The 18,612-nt window shown below is 50.3% G+C and overlaps 2 protein-coding genes across 2 annotated transcripts; one reads left to right on the top strand and one right to left on the bottom strand.

The window, feature by feature from the left end:
• The first annotated feature begins 703 nt into the window (after positions 1–703).
• On the top strand, positions 704–15,454 carry ANKRD45 (ankyrin repeat domain 45). The gene is made up of 6 exons (XM_056107381.1): positions 704–724; positions 2,665–3,032; positions 4,716–4,883; positions 11,871–11,965; positions 14,762–14,900; positions 15,338–15,454. Exons 2-6 carry the CDS (start codon positions 2,684–2,686, stop codon positions 15,367–15,369), a joined length of 783 nt encoding a protein of 260 aa, XP_055963356.1. The 5' UTR covers positions 704–724; positions 2,665–2,683; the 3' UTR covers positions 15,370–15,454.
• TEX50 (testis expressed 50) lies at positions 7,889–9,879 on the bottom strand. The gene is made up of 2 exons (XM_056107379.1): positions 9,577–9,879; positions 7,889–8,173 (listed from the first exon to the last, which is right to left on the bottom strand). The coding sequence occupies exons 1-2, from the start codon at positions 9,877–9,879 to the stop codon at positions 7,889–7,891; spliced, it is 588 nt and encodes a 195-aa protein (XP_055963354.1).
• Positions 15,455–18,612: the final 3,158 nt, after the last annotated feature.

Raw genomic sequence — 18,612 nt, 5'->3', positions numbered from 1 at the left:
GCCATCGCTCAGGCCTTTGGCCCAGCGCCTCCTTGGCCCGCGGTGGCAGGTGGGGACCGCGGCGTGCGCCCAGCATCCCGCGTCCGGGAGGAGCATCCGCGTGCGCGGTCGCCACGGCAACCCCGCGAGCCGTTGTCAGGTATCAGCCGCAGGCAAGGGCGCCGGGAGGGAGGGGGGAAATTGCTGCGCCGTCGCCACGGCAACCGCGGTGCGCGCATGCGCACTCCGGGAGCGCGAAGGTGTCAGGTGTCAGCCGCAGGCAGGGTGCCGGGAGGGAGGGGGGAATTGCTAAACCGTCGCCAAGGCAACCGCAATACGCGCATGCGCACTCTGGGAGCGCGCAGGGCGGGGGCGGCCGGGCGCGCGGGCTGTGTGTAGCCATGGAAACCGCGGCTGCGCACACGCGGGCTCCGGGCTCCGGGCGGGGTCGGCGGCCTGTCGCACGGGCTGTGCCTCGCCGTGGCAACCGCGGTCCGCGCATGCGCACGCTGGGAGTGCGCAGGGCGGGGGCGGCCGGGCGCGCGGGCTGTGCGTCGCCATGGAAACCGCGGCTGCGCACACGCGGGCTCCGGGCCAGCGGCGGGGACGGCGGCCTGTCGCGCGGGCTGTGCCGTCGTCATGGCAACCGTGGCGCTCGCGGGCGGGCGCGGGGCTCTGAGGGGGGGAGCGTCGGAGGCGGGGGAGGCGTCTCGCGCGGGCTGCGCGCACGTCGTCTCGGCCGCGGGTGAGTGGGGGGCGGGAGTGCGCGACCCCCGGGGGTCCCGGGGCTGAGGGGGGGGCTGAGGGGGGGCCCGAGCCCCCAGCCCGCACCCGAGGGCCCCAGTCGAGACCCCCTCGGGGGCGTTTTTTTTTTTTGCGCTGAAATAGGGGGTGGCGGGTGGGGGGTCCTGAGGGGGCTGAGGGGGGGCGTGCTCGGGACCGACTGACGGGGGCGTCGTCGCGGCGCACCCGCTTCCCTTCAGGAGTGAGAAACCCGCCTCCACAGCCTCCCTCTGAGGAGAAAAGAAATGACGACTGTCATTTTTCGGTGGTGGTTGGTTTGGGGGAGTCGCACCCGGTGGTGCTCAGGGCTGACTCCTGGCTCAGTGCTCGGGGAACGCTCCTGGCGGGGCACAAGGGGCCCTGTGGGGTGCGGGGGGTCGACCCCAGATGTCCTGTCTCTGCAGAGAGCCCCTAAAATGCTTTTTAGATTTTCTTTTTTTGGGCTACTGTGAGGTATTCGAGATGCCAGACACAGTCACAAGTCTCACAATGGAGACGTTACTGATGCCGCTCGAGCAAGTCGATGAACAACGGGAGGACGGTGACAGTGAGAGTGACTTATTTATTTTTTGCTTTTTGGGTCCCACCCGGCGATGCTCAGGGGCTCCTCCTGGTTCTGCACTCAGGGATCACTCCTGGCGGTGCTCGGGGGACCCTTTGGGATGCTGGGGATCGAACCCGGGTTGGCTGCATGCAAGGCAAACACCCTCCCTGGTGTTGCTCCTGCCCTCAGCGTTTTTAAGGAACAGCAGGCCCAGAGTTGAGTGTCTTGCTCTGGTTGTTGTTTTGCCTCAGGTGTGTTTTGTTGTGGTTGTTTTGCCTCAGGTGTGTTTTGTTGTGGTTGTTGTTTTGCCTCAGGTGTGTCTTGCACTGGTTGTTGTTTTGCCTCAGGTGTGTCTTGTGGTTGTTGTTTTACCTCAGGTGTGTCTTGCACTGGTTGTTGTTTTGCCTCAGGTGTGTCTTGTGGTTGTTGTTTTGCCTCAGGTGTGTCTTGCACTGGTTGTTGTTTTGCCTCAGGTGTGTCTTGTGGTTGTTTTGCCTCAGGTGTGTCTTGCACTGGTTGTTGTTTTGCCTCGGGTGTGTATTGCTATGGTTGTTGTTTTGCCTCAGGTGTGTCTTGTGGTTGTTTTGCCTCAAGTGTGTATTGCTGTGGTGGTTGTTTTGCCTCAGGTATGTCTTGTGGTTGTTGTTTTGCCTCAGGTGTGTCTTGTGGTTGTTGTTTTGCCTCAAGTGTGTATTGCTGTGGTGGTTGTTTTGCCTCAGGTATGTCTTGTGGTGGTTGTTTTGCCTCAGGTATGTCTTGTGGTTGTTGTTTTGCCTCAGGTGTGTCTTGCTCTTGTAGTTTTGCCTCAGGTGTGTCTTGCTCTGGTTGTTGTTTTGCCTCAGGTATGTCTTGTGGTTGTTGTTTTGCCTCAGGTGTGTCTTGCTCTGGTTGTTGTTTTGCCTCAGGTGTGTCTTGTTGTGGTTGTTGTTTTGCCTCAGGTGTGTCTTGCTCTGGTTGTTGTTTTGCCTCAGGTGTGTCTTGTGGTGGTTGTTTTGCTTCAGGTGTGTCTTGTTGTGGTTGTTGTTTTGCCTCAGGTGTGTCTTGCTCTGGTTGTTGTTTTGCCTCAGGTATGTCTTGTGGTGGTTGTTTTGCCTCAGGCGTGTCTTGTTGTGGTTGTTGTTTTGCCTCAGGCGTGTCTTGTTGTGGTTGTTGTTTTGCCTCAGGCATGTCTTGTTGTGGTTGTTGTTTTGCCTCAGGTGTGTCTTGCTCTGGTTGTTGTTTTGCCTCAGGCATGTCTTGTTGTGGTTGTTGTTCTGCCTCAGGTGTGTCTTACTGTGATTGTTTTGCCCCACGTATGGCTTGCTGTGGTTGTTGTTCTGTGTCAGATATGGCTTGCTAAGACTGTTGTCTTCCCTCAGGTATCTCTGGCCCGTTTCCATGGAGGCTGCAGGACCCACCCGGGGCGTTTCTGAGAGATCCTTGTTTTTCTCCTCGCCAGAAGAGCCAGAGGGGGAGGTGGAGGCAGAGGAGGCCTCTGAGCCAGCAGCTGAGGCGGCGGAGGCGGGCACGGGTCTCAACCCCCTCCTGCGGCCCGTCCTCACGGGCGACGTGGAGAGTCTGCAGGAGATCTTCGAGGACCCGCAGCACGATCAGGCCATGCAGTTCCTCCTGGCAGAGGACGTGGTGGGCAGAAACCTGCTGTACGCCGCGTGCATGGCCGGGCAGAGTGACGTGATCAGGGCTCTGGCCAAGTACGGCGTGAATCTGAACGAGAAGACCACCAGAGGTATTTTGTTTTCGGCTGGCCTCGATGGGCCTCTCCCGGGCGCTTAGAGACGTGCCCGTTGTCTTTAAAGTGAGAGGTGCCGGTTTTGGACAGCTCCAGAAAGGAACCGCACAGGCCCCAGTCGTTTAATGGCCCAGATAAAGACATCTCGGGTTTAATAAGATTTTTTTTTTTTTTTTGCTTTTTGGGTCACTCCTGGCTCTGCACTCAGGAATTACCCCTGGTGGTACTCAGGGGACCCTATGGGATGCTGGGAACCGAACCCGGGTCGGCCGCATGCAAGGCAAACGCCCTACCCGCTGTGCTATCACTCCAGCCCCAATAAGATTTTTTTTTAGGGGGACACATTCATATTCAGAGTGAAAAATACCTTTCAGTAGTCTTCACTCTTCGAAGAGAAAAAAAAATATTTTTTTTAAATTTCTAAGATTTTTTTTATTATTATTATTGAATCACTGAGTTAAACCCTTACAAGGCTGTTCCTAATTAGGTTGCAGTCATACAGTGTTCCAACACCCATCCCTCCACCAATGCTCACTTCCCATCCCCAGTATTCCCAGTTTCCTCCCATCACCTCTCCCAACCCCCCAACCCCAGCCTGCCTCTATGACGTCGAGGCATTTTCTTCTCTCTGAGAAAAAAAAAATTTCTTTTTCTTTTTGGGTCACACTTGGCGATGCACAGAGGTTACTCCTGGCTCTGCACTCAGGAATTACTCCTGGCGGTGCTCAGGGGACCATATGGGATGCTGGAAATCGAACCCGGGTTGGCCGCGTGCACGGCAAACGCCCTATCCGCTGTGCTATCTCTCCAGCCGCAGAAAAAAAAATTGTTTTTTTTACTATCATTCTGTTGTGGTTGTTTTGATATGACACTCGGCGATGCTCAGGGCTGACTCCTGACTGCACTCAGGCATCACTCCTGGTGGGCTCAGGAGACTATATGTGGTGCTGGGGCTCGAACCTGGGTCTGCCATATGCAATGCAAGTCCTCTCCCTGCTGTCCTGTCCCTCCAGTTTTATAAGCTCCCACGCCTGCTGCAAGGCCAGAGGTTCCCTGGTGTTTCCCGTCCCCATTCCATTTGGGACAATCATCCGATAGCAGTGATTACTGATGAAAGTTTCTTCAGCCAAAGCCGTGGGTTGGAACTGTGTCCCTCACGAGAGAGCTGCTGGCGTCACTGCCAGCTTCGATTGAGGAGGATTCGCATCTTTAGAGAGCCTGTATTGACATCTTGTCTCCATTTTTTTTTTTCTTTTTGGGTCATACCCGGAGATGCCCAGGGGTTCTTCCTGGCTCATGCACTCAGGAATCACTCCTGGCGGTGCTCAGGGGACCATCTGGGATGCTGGGAATCGAACCTGTGTCGGCCATGTTGGCTGCGTGCAAGGCAAACGCCCTGCCCGCTGTGCTATCGCTCCAGCCCTCGTCTCCGTTTTTCCAGCTTGTCTCCTTGGGCCTGTTGCTTAACTGTGACCTCAGTTTCCTGATCTGAAATACGGGCATGAAAGTAGTTCTGACCTCGTGGGGCTTTTGCAAGCTGTTAGCTACCGTGTGGGAATCCCTGAGCATCGCGCCTGATCCTGAGCTCAGTCAGTGTTGATCACTGTGGTGCCTCTGAAACTCGGCGGAGGCGGCGGCCACTTTACCCTCCTGAGCTGCATGTGTTTTCGGTTTGTTCAGGTTACACACTTTTACACTGTGCTGCGGCCTGGGGGCGCCTGGAGACCCTGAAGGCCCTGGTGGAGTTGGATGCTGACATAGAAGCTCTGAATTACAGGGAGGAAAGTGCTCGCGATGTGGCGGCTCGGTACTTGCAGACTGAGTGTGTGGAATTCCTGGAGTGGGCAGGTAAGGGGGCTCGATGATGGGTAGGCTCTGTGTTTGTACTCGATGCCTCAGATACGTTTTTTTTTTTCTTTTTGGGTCCCACCCGGCGATGCTCAGGGGTTCCTCCTGGCTCTGCACTCAGGAATCACTCCTGGCGGTGCTCGGGGGACCCTATGGGATGCCGGGGATCGAACCTGGGTCAGCCACATGCAAGGCAAACGCCCTCCCCGCTGTGCTATCACTCCAGCCCCTCTTCCTTCCTTCCTTCCTTCCTTCCTTCCTTCCTCTCTCTTTTTCTCTTTCTTTCTTTCCTTTCTTTCTTTCTTTCTTTCTTTCTTTCTTTCTTTCTTTCTTTCTCTCTGTCTCTTTCTTTTCTTTCCTTTGGGTCCCACCCAGTGACGCTCAGGGCTGCCTCCTGGCTCTGCACTCAGGAATCACTCCTGGCGGTGCTTGGGGGACCCTATGGGATGCTGGGGATCGAACCCGGGTCGGCCGTGTGCAAGGGAAACGCCCTCCCCGCTGGACTACTGCTCTGACCCTGGCCTCATATACTCTTGAGGCATGTGATCCAGGATTCTGAAGTCTTTCTACCGACTTCATTGGAGCTTTGAGAATGAAGTGAGTTGGTATAAAACAGCTTTCTTTGGCCTTTTCCACCTGCCAACTGGCTCTGTAGAACATCAGACCGCTGGTGCAAGCGCCTCTGTCTCTTCATGCCAGCTGGTGAGCAACACTGAAGCCTGTTGTGGCTGCTGTCTGGCCAGATTGGACCCTGAAATACCAGACTATGGGACTTTTTTTTTTTTTAGGCTAAGATATTTTCATTTGCATTCTCTAGCCACTGAAAGGCATTGTATAAAGAGGATGAAAATCGTATTTAGGAGAATCACTTGGTGGCAATAAGGAGCTTGCTTGTCAGTAAAATCAGGAAGGGGTCGTGAGAATTTATGGAAATAAGGAAACTGAGGGAAGGACGCTTATAGGACAAAAAAAAAGAGGAAATACTTTGTAGATTGTGTTACAGGTAATTGTCCACATGTATGAAATGTTTTCTGGGGGCAATATTCCTGTTCAGTAATTTGTACCAATAATTCCAAGGTTGATTTTATGATTAAGTCTATAGATAAAAAGAAAAAAAAATAACATGGAATTTGAGCTGTCCGTGAAGCTACTACGGGTGAAATTCATATCTAAAATCTGTGTGTGTATATGTGTGGTGGGGTGCACCTGGGATTCCATTCAGGGCTTCATACCTGCAAAGCTGACTCTCGCGTGTGTAACTCCATCCCTGGCTTAAAAATCCTTCCCTCGTGAAGTTTATGCCCAATTCAGTCAGCTTAATCAATGGCTGAATAAACAGCAGTACTCCTGCATTATATAAAAAAAATTCCTTCCCTAAAGTATGACTCAAGGTACTTAGGAACCAAATCAGGAGGGCTAGGGACATGGCGCCAAGGGCTTCACACATTTTGCATGCAGCAACCCCAGGCTAGATCCCCAGTTACTGCAGGACCCTTCCAGAAATGACTGAGCACTATACCAGGAGTAATTGCCAGCATACCTCTAGGTATGACCACAAAAACCGAACAAACCAAAATACACCTAGAGACAAATTTTGCTGGCTTGGAAAAAAAAAACAATAAACACTGAGGCTTATATGTATAGAGTTTCGTTTTCAGCATTCATCTACTTACGTCTTCACATGGGTGAGTTCTATGCATTTCCTTGTGAAGGAGATAAAAGACCATAAAAAACAAACTCGCATTTTAAAATTTACCACCAGACTGGTATACAAGGCATGGAGCTTTTTGTGGAATGTCAGAATACACATACTTCACGTAAAAATTAACATTTGTTTAACTGAGAGTGGGCTGGAGCGATAGCACAGTGGGTAGGGCGTTTGCATTGCATGCGACCAACCTGGGTTCGATTCCTCCATCCCTCTCAGAGAGCCCGGCAAGCTACCGAGAGTATCTCTGCCCGCATGGCAGAGCCTGGCAAGCTCCCCGTGGCATATTCAATATGCCAAAAACAGTCACAACAAGTCTCACCATGGAGACATTACTGGTGCCCGCTCGAGCAAATCGATGAACAATGGGAGGACAGTGCTACAGTGCTGAGAGTATGAATCTCCTGCTTATCCTTCTGGTGACGGGAGGAATCTTCTGGAGAGATTTCTGGGAATAACGACCTCTCTCCCCAGAGAACTGTCTCCCAGCTGCTTAAAATTCCACTCTTGGAGATTCACTCTTTGGGTTCGAGAGATTTGGAGATTTGTACATGTTCGAGTACCCCCTGCCCCATCAAAATAATGCAAATTATTTAAAAGGGGAAGACATTCATGAATATGGAGTGAGGGGCAGCGGGGAAGTGAGACGAAGTCTGCAAAATAGGGTCAGGCTGTCACCCTTGGGGGGACAGTTCTCTTCTGTTATTAGTGGGCACGGCTACGTGCCTGCACGCAGTCAACGCACATTCTATCCTGAGCACCGCTAGGATCCCTGAGCACAGAGCGAGGAGAAAGCCCCGAGCACTGCTGGTTATAGGCCCCAAGCCAAAGAAAATAAGACTCTCCCCGCAAAAAAAAGCAATCATTTGACAATTTTTAAATGTTGATTCTTAGATTAATTACCCTACTGCTAAGAAAAATTATACAAAAGATGAATCTCTCCCTTCCTACTCCCAGACTACTTCTTGCGCTCCGAGACAGGAAACTAAATCTCCTAATTTTATTTGGCCATAAAATTTGCTCAGAAACAAAAAATCACAAGTGAATTTGGCTAAATCATGGATTTATTGAACTACTTGCTCAAGATTCTACAGACCGGTTAGAGGTTAGTAATCTAATAGATCTTAACAGACCAGGTCACACTGAATACCAGCCTGTGATGGAATGTTCTTTCGCAGTACTTTTTGTGTGTGTGTGTATGCTTTTTTTTGCCCAGTGGAAATGGCTTTTTCACCTGAACTTGTTTGGAAAGTTTATCAAGACAGAACATCTCTCTCTGCAGGAAACCTCTCTAGTCTTACATTAGTTCCGTCAGGAGGTTTCTTGCATAATCTTCATATGGGGGTGCACTGCATTTGCACGTGGACGCCTTGGGCTCCGCGGGCTCCTTCTCCTTCGTTTTTTTCCCTCGCCCTTTGCGGCTCTTGCCCTTCTTGGCCGGAGGGCGGGCGAAGACCTGGTTCAGGTAGTTGGTCATCATGGATGTCGTAGCTACCAGTTTGCAGAGGATCTGGTCAATGTCGTAGGAGGACTGGTTCTCGGCTTTGCTCGGGGTTTCTGGGGCAGCCTGTGTTGTTTCCAGCTGAAAGGACAGAGAGCAGTGTGACTGACTGCTTTCTTCCTGCTGTGCAGATTCAGTCCTTGCTGGATGTGTGTGTGTGCCATGCACCACATCACCCTGTCAGTGACAGATTTACTAGGTTGTGCCCCATGTACTTGGGGCACACAGCTCTGCCGGCCGGGTTTGAGTGAGCACACCGAGACACAGGGGACAGACACGGTCATCAGGATCCCTGTCATTGAGCGATGCGGGTCTGTAAACTCAAAGTTCACATGCTGCATTACTCAAAGAAAGGAGACTATAGACGGATCTTTTATAAATGCCAAAGAAATATTTCATCTACCCCTCCTCTGTTCCTCAGTTGTAAGATGTTACTTAGTTGTAAGATTCAAGAGTATATCTAATAGTTATGTAAATGAAAGATTTCGTACAAGTTATATACTTTATATTTAATTATATGCTATACATAATTATTAAAAAGCAGAAGATTACTTATTTATGCATACAAAAAGATTACTGTGTAAAAAATCTCAGTGCAGAAGAAATGCTTTTCTGCGTCTGCCCCTTTATGAGATTATAGTCATCAGTATCACCATCAGAAACATGGGATAGCTTTTTGTGGCAGGAGGAATGGCTTGGAAGACAATCAAATCATAGTTATAATCAAAATGAATATCTACATGTGAGGGTCACTGAAGTTCTGTTAGTGAGATTTTAATAAGTATGGAGCAAAGAGGTGAAGGGGGGAGTTTAGCCGGAGATCCTAGAATGTTATCAGAAGATTAAAAGTTCATTTCTGGTTCATTCAGGTAATGGCAGTGCCCAGAAAGTAGAGCGTATGGGGGAAATTGTCTGCCATAGAGGCAAGGGGAGGGTTGGGGTGGGGGGTGGGGGATACTGGAGACATTGGTGGTGGAAAATGTGCCCTGGTGGAAGGATGGGTGTCCGATCATTGCATGACTGGAACTCAACCGTGAAAGCTTCGTAACTGTATCTCACAGTGATTCAATTAAAAAAAAAAATAAAGAAATGGCAGGATTTTTTTTTTTTGTATAATTAACTTGGAGGGCGTGTCTGGAGAGGATTTCCGCTCTTATCCCAGGTGCTTCATTTTATGGCTGAGAGAACAGAGAAAGGGCGAATGATTTACCTCTTGGCCCAGACGGATAACTTCTGATATGTTCTGCAATTACATTCTCATCACTGCAGCTCACTGCTTTTCTGTTGTGTTTTTAAACGCTCTGCAGCGATCAGCAGATTAAGGGCCATCTAATTGGGTCTGTGTGGGCTGGGACCCTCGTGTGTGTGCAGGACACTCTCGCCAGGGACAGAAAGGGCGGAGAAGGGAAGGGACAGGCGTGGTTCTTTCCCTCAGGAAGGTGGCGGCCTGCTCTACGGCCTTAATATTCGCGTCACGCAGTCACCTTTTTTTTGTGTTTCTTCCATTTCATCCACAGGTAGTGCACTGACAGGACAAGCAGGATTAGACCCAGAGCTTCCAGGGAAATGTAAATGAGTTGCAGGCAGCCATAGAGGGTGTCTTTGTTGCCAAAATTGCAGCAGAGTCTGTCCAGAGGGTAAGGGAGACAGTGGGATGGCGGAAGCGGAACTTTCAGATAAGGTATTTCTTCTGGAAAAATCTCCCATCCAACCTTTGTCCAGGTAGCTCTATCACAGATGCAAAAGCTGTCCATGAAGAAGCAGATAAACAGAGGGAAAATGGGCATCTTTCCCAGTTGGAAAAGAAGTCGAGGGCCAAAATTTCTCAGACAGAGTAGAAGTGTCCTGAGTGTTAGATGCTTTTCATGGCGGAACATGTGAGGGAATCTTCCTTGTCACCAGCACATGCCCCATGAACTCTGTCGACTGACGACCATTGTCACATCACCAGCCACTGTGAGGTCACCAACAGTCAGTGGGCAGCCGAAGGCCAGCGTTTTGAGGCTGCTGCTTTCTTTCTGCAGAATGGTTTTCACTGCTCTGGCTTCTGAAAAGTGGACATCTTCCAGAGATGCTGCTGGCTCATCAGCTCAGACTAATCGTGTGAAATGAACTCCCGGAACCCACTCGGTCCTCATGAAGTAGGACGGGGTCTAGAGAAATGGCGACACCTACAGCCCTGTACCCACCCAGGGCCTCCCTTCTTTTCCAATAGTCAATCGGTTATTGGGTGTCTCCTCCTGCTAACCTCTGTCCCTTCCGTGGTGCCACGTCCTATAGCGTGAGGCAGGGTCAAAGCAGAGATGAGACAACAGGAAAGTCCTGCCTTTCAGGAGCTCACGCTCTGGAAGAGGAAGAAAGAGGCCAGAGGAGCATTGAAAGTGGGTGAGATTGAAGAATGTTCCCGGGCCTATGGTGGAGCAGTACACAGAGTCTGGTGAGCAGGAGCTTTGAGGAGAGTGTCTGGAGAAGTACTGGACAAAGTGCAGGAAGTGGCAACGTGGAGAGGCAGTGGAGAGAGGCTTGGGCAACCGAAAGTGCCAAAAACCCTCCCCTGTGTAACGTCTCTGTGGACTGAGTGTCATGGTTTTGTTGTGGGAACGGAGAGCTTGGGCCACACCTGACGGTGCTCAGGGCTCACTCTTGGCTCTGAGTTTAGGGCTCATTTCAGGGGACCGTCTGAGATCCTGGGCAGGGATTAAACCCAGGTCGGCTCTGAGCCAGGCAAGTGTTTATCTACTGTGCTCTCTGGCACTAGATATCACGACCATCCCGTTATTCGTCGATTGCCTCGAGCAGGCCCCAGTAACGTCTCCTTCATCCTAGCCCTGAGATTTTTAAGAAAGTGTCATATTCAAGGCTCTTTAGGAGAATGAGACCCATCATTGTTGCTGGTATTTGGCATATTGGGGACGCCACGGGGAGTTTGCCAGACTCTGCTGTGTGGGCAGGTTACATTCGGTAGCCTGCCAGTATATCCAAAGTAAGTAAGTAAAAGTAAAGGCCCTCCCGTTGATCATCGATTTGCTCGAGCGGGCCCAGTAACGTCTCCATTGGAGACTTTGTTGTTACTGTCTTTGGCATATCGAATACGTCACGGGGAGCTTGCCAGGTTCTGCCGTGCGGGCGAGATACTCTCGGTAGCTTGCTGGGCTCTCCGAGAGGGGCGGAGGAATCGAACTCGGGTTGGCCACGTTGGCTGCGTGCAAGGCAAACGCCCTACTGCTGTGCTATAGCTCCAGCCCAAAGTAGGAATGAGATAATAAGATGTCGCGTGGCCGCAAATGTGGCCGCGCGCTTCTGGGAGCTGGATTTTACAGTCTCTGAGTCTTGGCCGTTGATGGTATTACACGGCGCCAGGGGGCCTGGTGGTGGGTGTGACCCCTGCCTACTGGAATTTGGAGGATCTGGGTGGAGGATGGCAGAATGTCCTGCCCCTGCACCTGGCTGTCCTCGCCGGGGCCCCTTGGAGGGGAGTGGGTTGAGTTTTCCTCCCCGCCCTGACCAGGGCTCTGGCGGCCGAAGACCTCCAGAACCAGCCACTAGATATCAAGTTTTTATTTATTCTTCAGAACTCTTAACCCCAGTTCGAGGAACACAGCGACACCCCAAATGCTCTGATTGATGATGATGATGATGGTTGAATTTCAGTGGAAACAACCGCCGTGGAAGCAGCTGTCTTCTGTGTTGTCTAACCCGCTGGTTTTGTGGTAGCACAATACCAGCTGCTGAGCGCTGTTCTGACGTGAGTATCCCTTTCCCTGCTCTGCTTTTCCAGATGCCAGGCTGACTCTGAAAAGGTACATCGCCAAGGTCTTTGCTGGAGTGACAGACACAGAGAAGGGACAGCCGAAGCTCTTCAAAGAAGACAAGGTGCCTCCCGAGACCCCTTGAGATCTGTAATGTCATCCCCCAGGGCTCAGGAGACCAGCCCCTCGCTGCTCTCTCCTCCTCCCTCCTCTCCCTTCTGTGCAGGCTCCGGTAAGAGGGAGACGGAAGAGAAATCTGGTGAACTCACAGCGGAGTTGCTGGGCCCTGCAAGTCCCACTGCATTGCCGAGGGCTGCGTCTGAATGGGGAAAGCAGTTCCAGTAGTCAGATGGGGGTGGGGTGGGGTGGGGTGGAACCCAGATTTCTCTCTCAAAGCAGCAGCAGCAGGATCGGGGAAAGGCCACTAGGGATGGGGACGAGTGGGTTAGACTTGGGAGGTCGCGTGCATTTAGGTTGGCCCTGGGATAAGCTTAGGGAGAGCAAGTGCTTCTACAGAGTAGAAGTCCTCAGCTCATCATTGTGTTGGAAAACTCAGGCAAGCAGGGGCTGGAGTGATAGCACAGTGGGTAGGACATTTGCCTTGTATGCGGTCGGCCAGAGTTCGATTCCCAGCATCCCATATGGTCCCCTGAGCACCACCAGGAGTAATTCCTGAGTGCAGAGCCAGAAATAACCCTTATTTGTTTATTTTTCTTTTTGGGTCACACCTGGTGATGCACAGGGCTTACTCCTGGCTCTGCACTCAGGAATTACTCCTGGCGGTGCTCAGGGGACCCTATGGAATGCTGGGAATGGAACCCGGGTCTGGCCGTGTGCAAGGCAAACGCCCTACCTGCTGTGTTATCATTCCAGCCCCAGGAATAACCCTTGTGCATTGCCGGGTGTGACCCAAAACGCCAAAAAAAAAAAAAAAACTCGGGCATGCAGCATATATTTTAGTATATACGGCTTCTCATTCATCAGGTTTTATGTTCCGGTAGAAATCAAAGGCATAGAGAGAGCCCGTTGTGAAACAGGCTGCAACACGCCGTACTACTCACTGTAGAAAAAGAGCAGATTCAGATGGCAGCAAGGACTCTTTGGGTGTAAAATTATGTCTTCATTTCTGTGTAGGATGCTTTGTGAAATGAAATGAGTTGAAATAATTTTATCATGACTTAGAACCTGCTTGAGGGAGTGTGGACAATAGTACAGAGGGTAGGGCACTTGCCTGGCACACGATGGGCCCAGGTTCAATTCCCGGCATCCCATAGGCTCCCCTGAGCACTGCCGGGAGTAATTCCTGAGTGCAGAGCCAGGAGTAATCCACAAACATTGTCAGGTGTGGCCCCAAAACAAAAACAAGAAGAATCTGGATGAGAAAGAATGATTTGTTACTAAAAGTGAACCAAGTTGGCCACGTCTTAGAACACGCTAACTTCCATATTTTACTTGTTGCATAGAATACTTTGCAAAGGGTCTTATAAAGCAAGCAAAGTATCAGTAAAATTGGTAGAATATTCTTCTATTATAATAGTTCAGTTTGCAAAATGAAATCTTCCGGTACAAACAGTGCCATTAAACGACTTACCATAAAGCTTTCTCTTTGTTGTTGTTTGGGGGAGCACCCCGTGATGCTCAGGGGTTATTTCTGGCTCTGAACTTAAGGATTCCTCCTGGTGGTGCTGGGGGACCACGTGGGATGTCAGGGATCTAACCTGGGTTGGTCGTACACACCACAGGTACCCTACCCACTGTCCAGTTTCCTCGCTACACACATCACCCAAACACATCAAAGCTTCCTTAAGTTCAGTTTTTAAGTGTTTGCTTAAACTAGAAATTTCACATACATGTATTAATTATAGAAAAGATAAAAAACATTAAGCAAACACAATATCTACACCATTTCATTCCCAGGCATCATACCCTGTGGTTCTAATAATAATTTTGTAAATTCACCATAGCTTCTCCTTCACTTCTATAAACTCGTGTATACACATACAGATTAACTTGTTTATACACATACAGATTTATGAGATATTTTGTTCTTATAAAAAATAAGTTCAAGGTTGGAGAGAGAGTACAGCAGGTAGGACGTTTGCCTTGCACACAGCTGACCCAGGTTCAATCTCTGGCACCCCGTGTAGTCCCCCGAGTCTGTTAGGAGTGATCCTTCAGCGCAGAGCCAAGGGTAAGTCCTGAGTATTGCCAGGTTTGGCTCAAAAAACAAACAAACAAACAAAAGAGAATAGGTTCGTGCTATCCCAGTTATTCTTTCATTTGCTTTTTTCCTCTGAATATAGTACGAACGTCCTTCCAAATCTACTTATTTCTGCAAATCACTATTGCAGAAATAATATAATAATATATATAATATCCATATATAATAATATGGATAGGATGTGAAATATAGTGCTTCGTTTCTGTTTAGCAGTAAACATTTTCATTTTGTGGTGTAAGTGCAGTCGAGATGGTTTTGCAACGCAGAGTGGGAAGGTTTCCTGTGGGGGAAGCTCCCCCTGCATTCTCTGCACTTTCTCTTCCTCCGGGCCTCTGGGGGGATGTGGAGTTGCAGGGACTCCTGCGTCATCCTTCCAGCCTTTTCGAACACTGCTCTTTGTCCCAGGACCCCGTGAGAATACAGACTCAGCTGAGGGGCCTGAGAACTGTTCCAGGGGTCAGCCTCTTGCCTTGGATGCAGGTCCCCCAACACTGTGTGTGGTCCCCCGAGTACCTCCAGGGTTCACTCACGAGCACAAAGTCAGGAGCAGCCTTTGAGCACTTGTCAGGTGTGCTCACCCAACAACAAACTAAAAGTAGCCCCACTGGGCAATGTAGAAGGTGCATTTCCTCATCGAGGGGCCCTGGTGAGACCTCCCTACCCAGGGTCATGACATGCAGTCTCTGCGTTTGTCCACAGAACACGATCCTCAACGCATGCCGGATGAAAAGCGAGTGGCTGGACACGCACCTGCAGGCATCCATCAAGGAAATCTATGAGCAGAAGCAGCACCTGGAAGACATCGTGACTCCCATCTACACGAAAATGAGCCTCGCCCGTAAGTCTGGGGGGGAAGTGGTTTGAGTGTCAGAAAAGATGGGGATGAGGATGAGCAGTGCTGTTATTTCTGAGATTCTGGGATTCTTTGGGGTGGTGGGACACTGTGTGAGGGGCTCCCAAGCAGTGCTCAGGGAACCCTGGTGGTCTTGCCCCTCCCTGTAAGGTAACCTCGGGAGCAGGCCCTCATTCTTCGATGCAGAAAGAGAAGTTCTTCGCTGACAGCTTCCCTCCCAGTGCCCGTTATTAACGGCAACAGTCTCCTGATGAGGAGTGATTTCACCGTGTTCCCCCTAAACTGGGTGTGTTCTGGGCTCAATGACCGGTTTAGGCTGGCCTGCCGTTTTATTTCACGCCCGTTGCTTTCAAAACCTGGCTCTCGTTTTTATTGTCTACCGCGGGCTAATGAAATGTCATCGAAAATCTGTTTCCTTTCAGGTCAAGTGAGAAGTGCCAAGTCTGTGAATTAAGGCATGGTCAGGAAGGAGGTCCCGATCGTACCTTCTGCCGAGCACTTTTCACGGAACCACATTTCCCTGTGGCGTTGCTAGAGCAAACCTACTGACGCGTATGGAGTGAAGAAACTAAATGTGACTTTTCATTAAACGACGGCCTGTGACAAGACTTGGTGTCGCTGCCCTGTCCCGTGAGATTGCCTTGCCCAGACCCACCGCCCGTGCTCCTTCCCCGGGGTCGCTCACAGGCACTCTCTGGCAGCTTTCCACGCTATTTAGAGCATCAGAACCAATTGCTGGGGAACTGAAGCGGAGGGTTTCTATTTCCCCAGGGAATTCTGTCATTCTGAAAGAGGCGGCTCTATGTTTCCAGAAGGAAAGCTAAGGCAAGACATTCTGGATCCAGGAAATCCCTGAACCATTAGATGGAGGCCACTGCTTTGACGATTACTTTGCTTTCCCAAGTTAACTTGACCAGTACAGGGGAGTCCGGGGATTGTACAGCCCGACCGGGGTCTCTTCCTAGCATTGCTGGGCTGAACCCTGGAGGCCTCCCGGTGTGCTGGGGTAGCCCTGCAGCTTCCGGCACCCTTGAAACCGCAGCCTACTTCCCAACTGGCCACGTGTTGCCGGAAGCAGTCCCCAAGCCCCCTTGAACCCCACTCAGGAGATCCCCTCCTCCTAGAAAGTGTTCTTACCTGTCAGGTGGGGTGTAGTCCCTGAGTGAAGCTTCTTCTTTCTTTATTATTTTTGTTTTGTTTTATTTTGGGTTTGGGGCCACTCTTGGTGATTCTCAGGGCTGACTCCTGGCTCTGCAGTCAAGAATCACTCCTGGTGCGGTGCTCAGGGGACCATATGGGGTGTCCAGGATTGGACCTGGGTTGACCGTGTGCAAGGCAAGTGCCCTTTCTGCTGTCCTATTTCTCCATTCCTTTCTTTTCTTTATGAACTTTCTTCCACCTTGAAGGCCAATATGATTAGTTGTCTGTGTATTTCCTGTTCTGCAGACGTGGCCATAGAAACTTACTTGCTGGGCTGCAGGCATCTTCCCTCTTCTCAGCAGGCAATGTGGACTCTTCAGGGTGACACCTGGTGGTTTCTTGCTAGTGCTTTGGAGTTTTTTTTTCAGGTTTATCTGCTCAAGCCCTAGAACATTCTATGACTCTCTGATTTTCTAGAACAATTTTCTAGAGCAATTTCCTAAAATGAAGAAAATAGCCTCACAGTTGTTTATTGTTCTCATGACTTTCTCTTTGTTCCACCTGTGGACTAATCGCTCATTATAGAGGGGAAGGGGGAAAAATTCAGTGAGTTCCTGTTATTTTCTTCACAGTTCGGAGATAGCACTTTTTGAAATGTAGATTTTTAAAGTCTTGAGATCTCAGCCTGTGTAATCAATTCTCTTTCAGTCGCCTTAAGCAAAATCACAGCAATAACTGCCCCCACCCCTTGCTGGTGAGCATAGCCAATGATGTTGGGTGTAGGAGAAAACCACTGAGCTCCCCTTCCTCCAGTCAACCTCCCTGTCAGGAGGCCTGTGTCCTAGAAACTGTCTTAGTGTGGGAAGATTCAGGTGTCAGATTTGTTTATCTAATTCTCCATTTGCATTTTGAACCTTGATCTGGAATGTCACATTACTTTGAGGCATGCAGTCCTGCTCAGACTTAGATTACGCTGCTGGATTTGGATGAAAGGCGTCCATAGCTGGGCAAAGGATGAAAATGAGATTCTTGGTGACAAGCATAAAATCACCCACAGAGGCTGGAGCAATGGCACAGCGGGGAGGGCGTTTGCCTTGCACGCAGCCAACCCAGGTTTGATTCCCAGCATCCCATGGGGTCCCCCGAGCACCGCCAGGAGTGATTCCTGAGTGCATGAGCCAGGAGTAACCCCTGTGCATTGCTGGGTGTGACCCAAACAGCAATAATAATAATAATAAAATAAAATCACCTGCAGATGTTGAGGTATGTCTGTGCATCTGAAATTGATATACTGCGGGAGACCAGCATTACTTCAGTTAGGAGAAAAAGCTATTTTCTCTCACTTTCCTTTAATCAGAGACTTTTTAACATCAGAAACGAAGGGAAAAGATTTATTTACCTTTGTATTGGATGATTAAATTTTATTATAGACTTTATATAACACGTTTTTCTCATTTTGCCATCTACACTGGAACTTTTTATCATGCATCCGGACTGGCTCGTGGTCCCGCCATGGAGACACTCGCCCTGCGGGTCAACACATTGACCCAGCGGTGAGGCCTGGGCTCCCCCCCCGCCCCCACACCACCAAGGCTGGACTGCCTCTGTGCATCCCGGGACAGCCACAACTCCGTCCGTCCTGCTTCCCTCACAGTGGGCTGGGGGCTCTCCGCTTGCCCCTCACGTGGACCACGGCGGAAGAATCCCCTGCGTGTCCTTGCAGAGGAAAGGTCTCGAAGGGTGAAGCTGTCTCGCTGCTGCTCTTGACATCATTGTTCTTGGAAGCCGAAGAACAAGGAGAGACCCACCCGACAGGTCCAAGGCGCAGCCCACAGCCCTGGGACATTTTCCCTTAGCAGCCTTCGTGTGGCACACCATTTTAGATGCATGTCCTCTAGTCGTGATGCCCTGGGGAGCAGACTCAGCCTCCTTTGTACAGTCCTGCCGAAATCGCAGTTTCTGCTCAATAAATACTTATTATCTGAAGCCACAAAGTTTCGTGTCTGCTTGATACCCCACCCCTCCAGATATATGGCGAACAGCTTTGGGAACCAGAAGTGACACACGGATCTAATAATCCCCCCCAAAATGTGTCATTGCCTTTTGGGGGACTGGGTGTAAGACAGAAGCTGGAGGGGGTAAGACAGAACAAGGGAACCTTGAAGGATAGGTAATGTTTCCCAAAGCTGCAAGGAGGGGTCCTTGCTCCGCGAAGGCAGGATTTCGGTCCTCAGAAGGGGAATTAAGGATATTTCTAGAGTGTTTTGGCAGTCACCTGCCTTCTAACATGGGAGAAGAGAAACTGAGATGAACAAGGAAACGTTCGCTTCTTAGCTAAAGTGCATCAGAAAGGACAAGCATCCAGTTAGAGAATAACCCTGGAGAAGGGGATTAGCTTAGGTGTGGCAGGGCAGGAGAGAAATTCCACTCACGTTGCGATCTCCTTGCAATAAAACTACAAAAAATTGATGAAGAATGTCCATTTGTTTTCATTTACACTGTTTGCAGTCATGAGGTCTGAGGCGAACCATATTTAGGCATCACAGAACTGAAGGTG

The sequence above is a fragment of the Sorex fumeus genome, unplaced genomic scaffold (genome assembly GCF_029834395.1).
Source record: "Sorex fumeus unplaced genomic scaffold, SorFum_2.1 ptg000164l, whole genome shotgun sequence".
Lineage (NCBI taxonomy): Eukaryota > Metazoa > Chordata > Mammalia > Eulipotyphla > Soricidae > Sorex > Sorex fumeus.
This window is presented reverse-complemented; position numbering and strand designations above follow the sequence as displayed.

Excerpts from the sequence above, each read along its gene's own strand:
- ANKRD45 (XM_056107381.1), top strand. The coding sequence starts at position 2,684 with ATGGAGGCTGCAGGACCCACCCGGGGCGTTTCTGAGAGATCCTTGTTT. Across the intron at positions 4,884-11,870 it reads GGAATTCCTGGAGTGGGCAG|ATGCCAGGCTGACTCTGAAA; the intron begins GTAAGGGGGCTC and ends CTGCTTTTCCAG. Across the intron at positions 14,901-15,337 it reads CACGAAAATGAGCCTCGCCC|GTCAAGTGAGAAGTGCCAAG; the intron begins GTAAGTCTGGGG and ends GTTTCCTTTCAG.
- TEX50 (XM_056107379.1), bottom strand. The coding sequence starts at position 9,879 with ATGCCCATTTTCCCTCTGTTTATCTGCTTCTTCATGGACAGCTTTTGC. Across the intron at positions 8,174-9,576 it reads GGAAGAAACACAAAAAAAAG|CTGGAAACAACACAGGCTGC; the intron begins GTGACTGCGTGA and ends CTGTCCTTTCAG.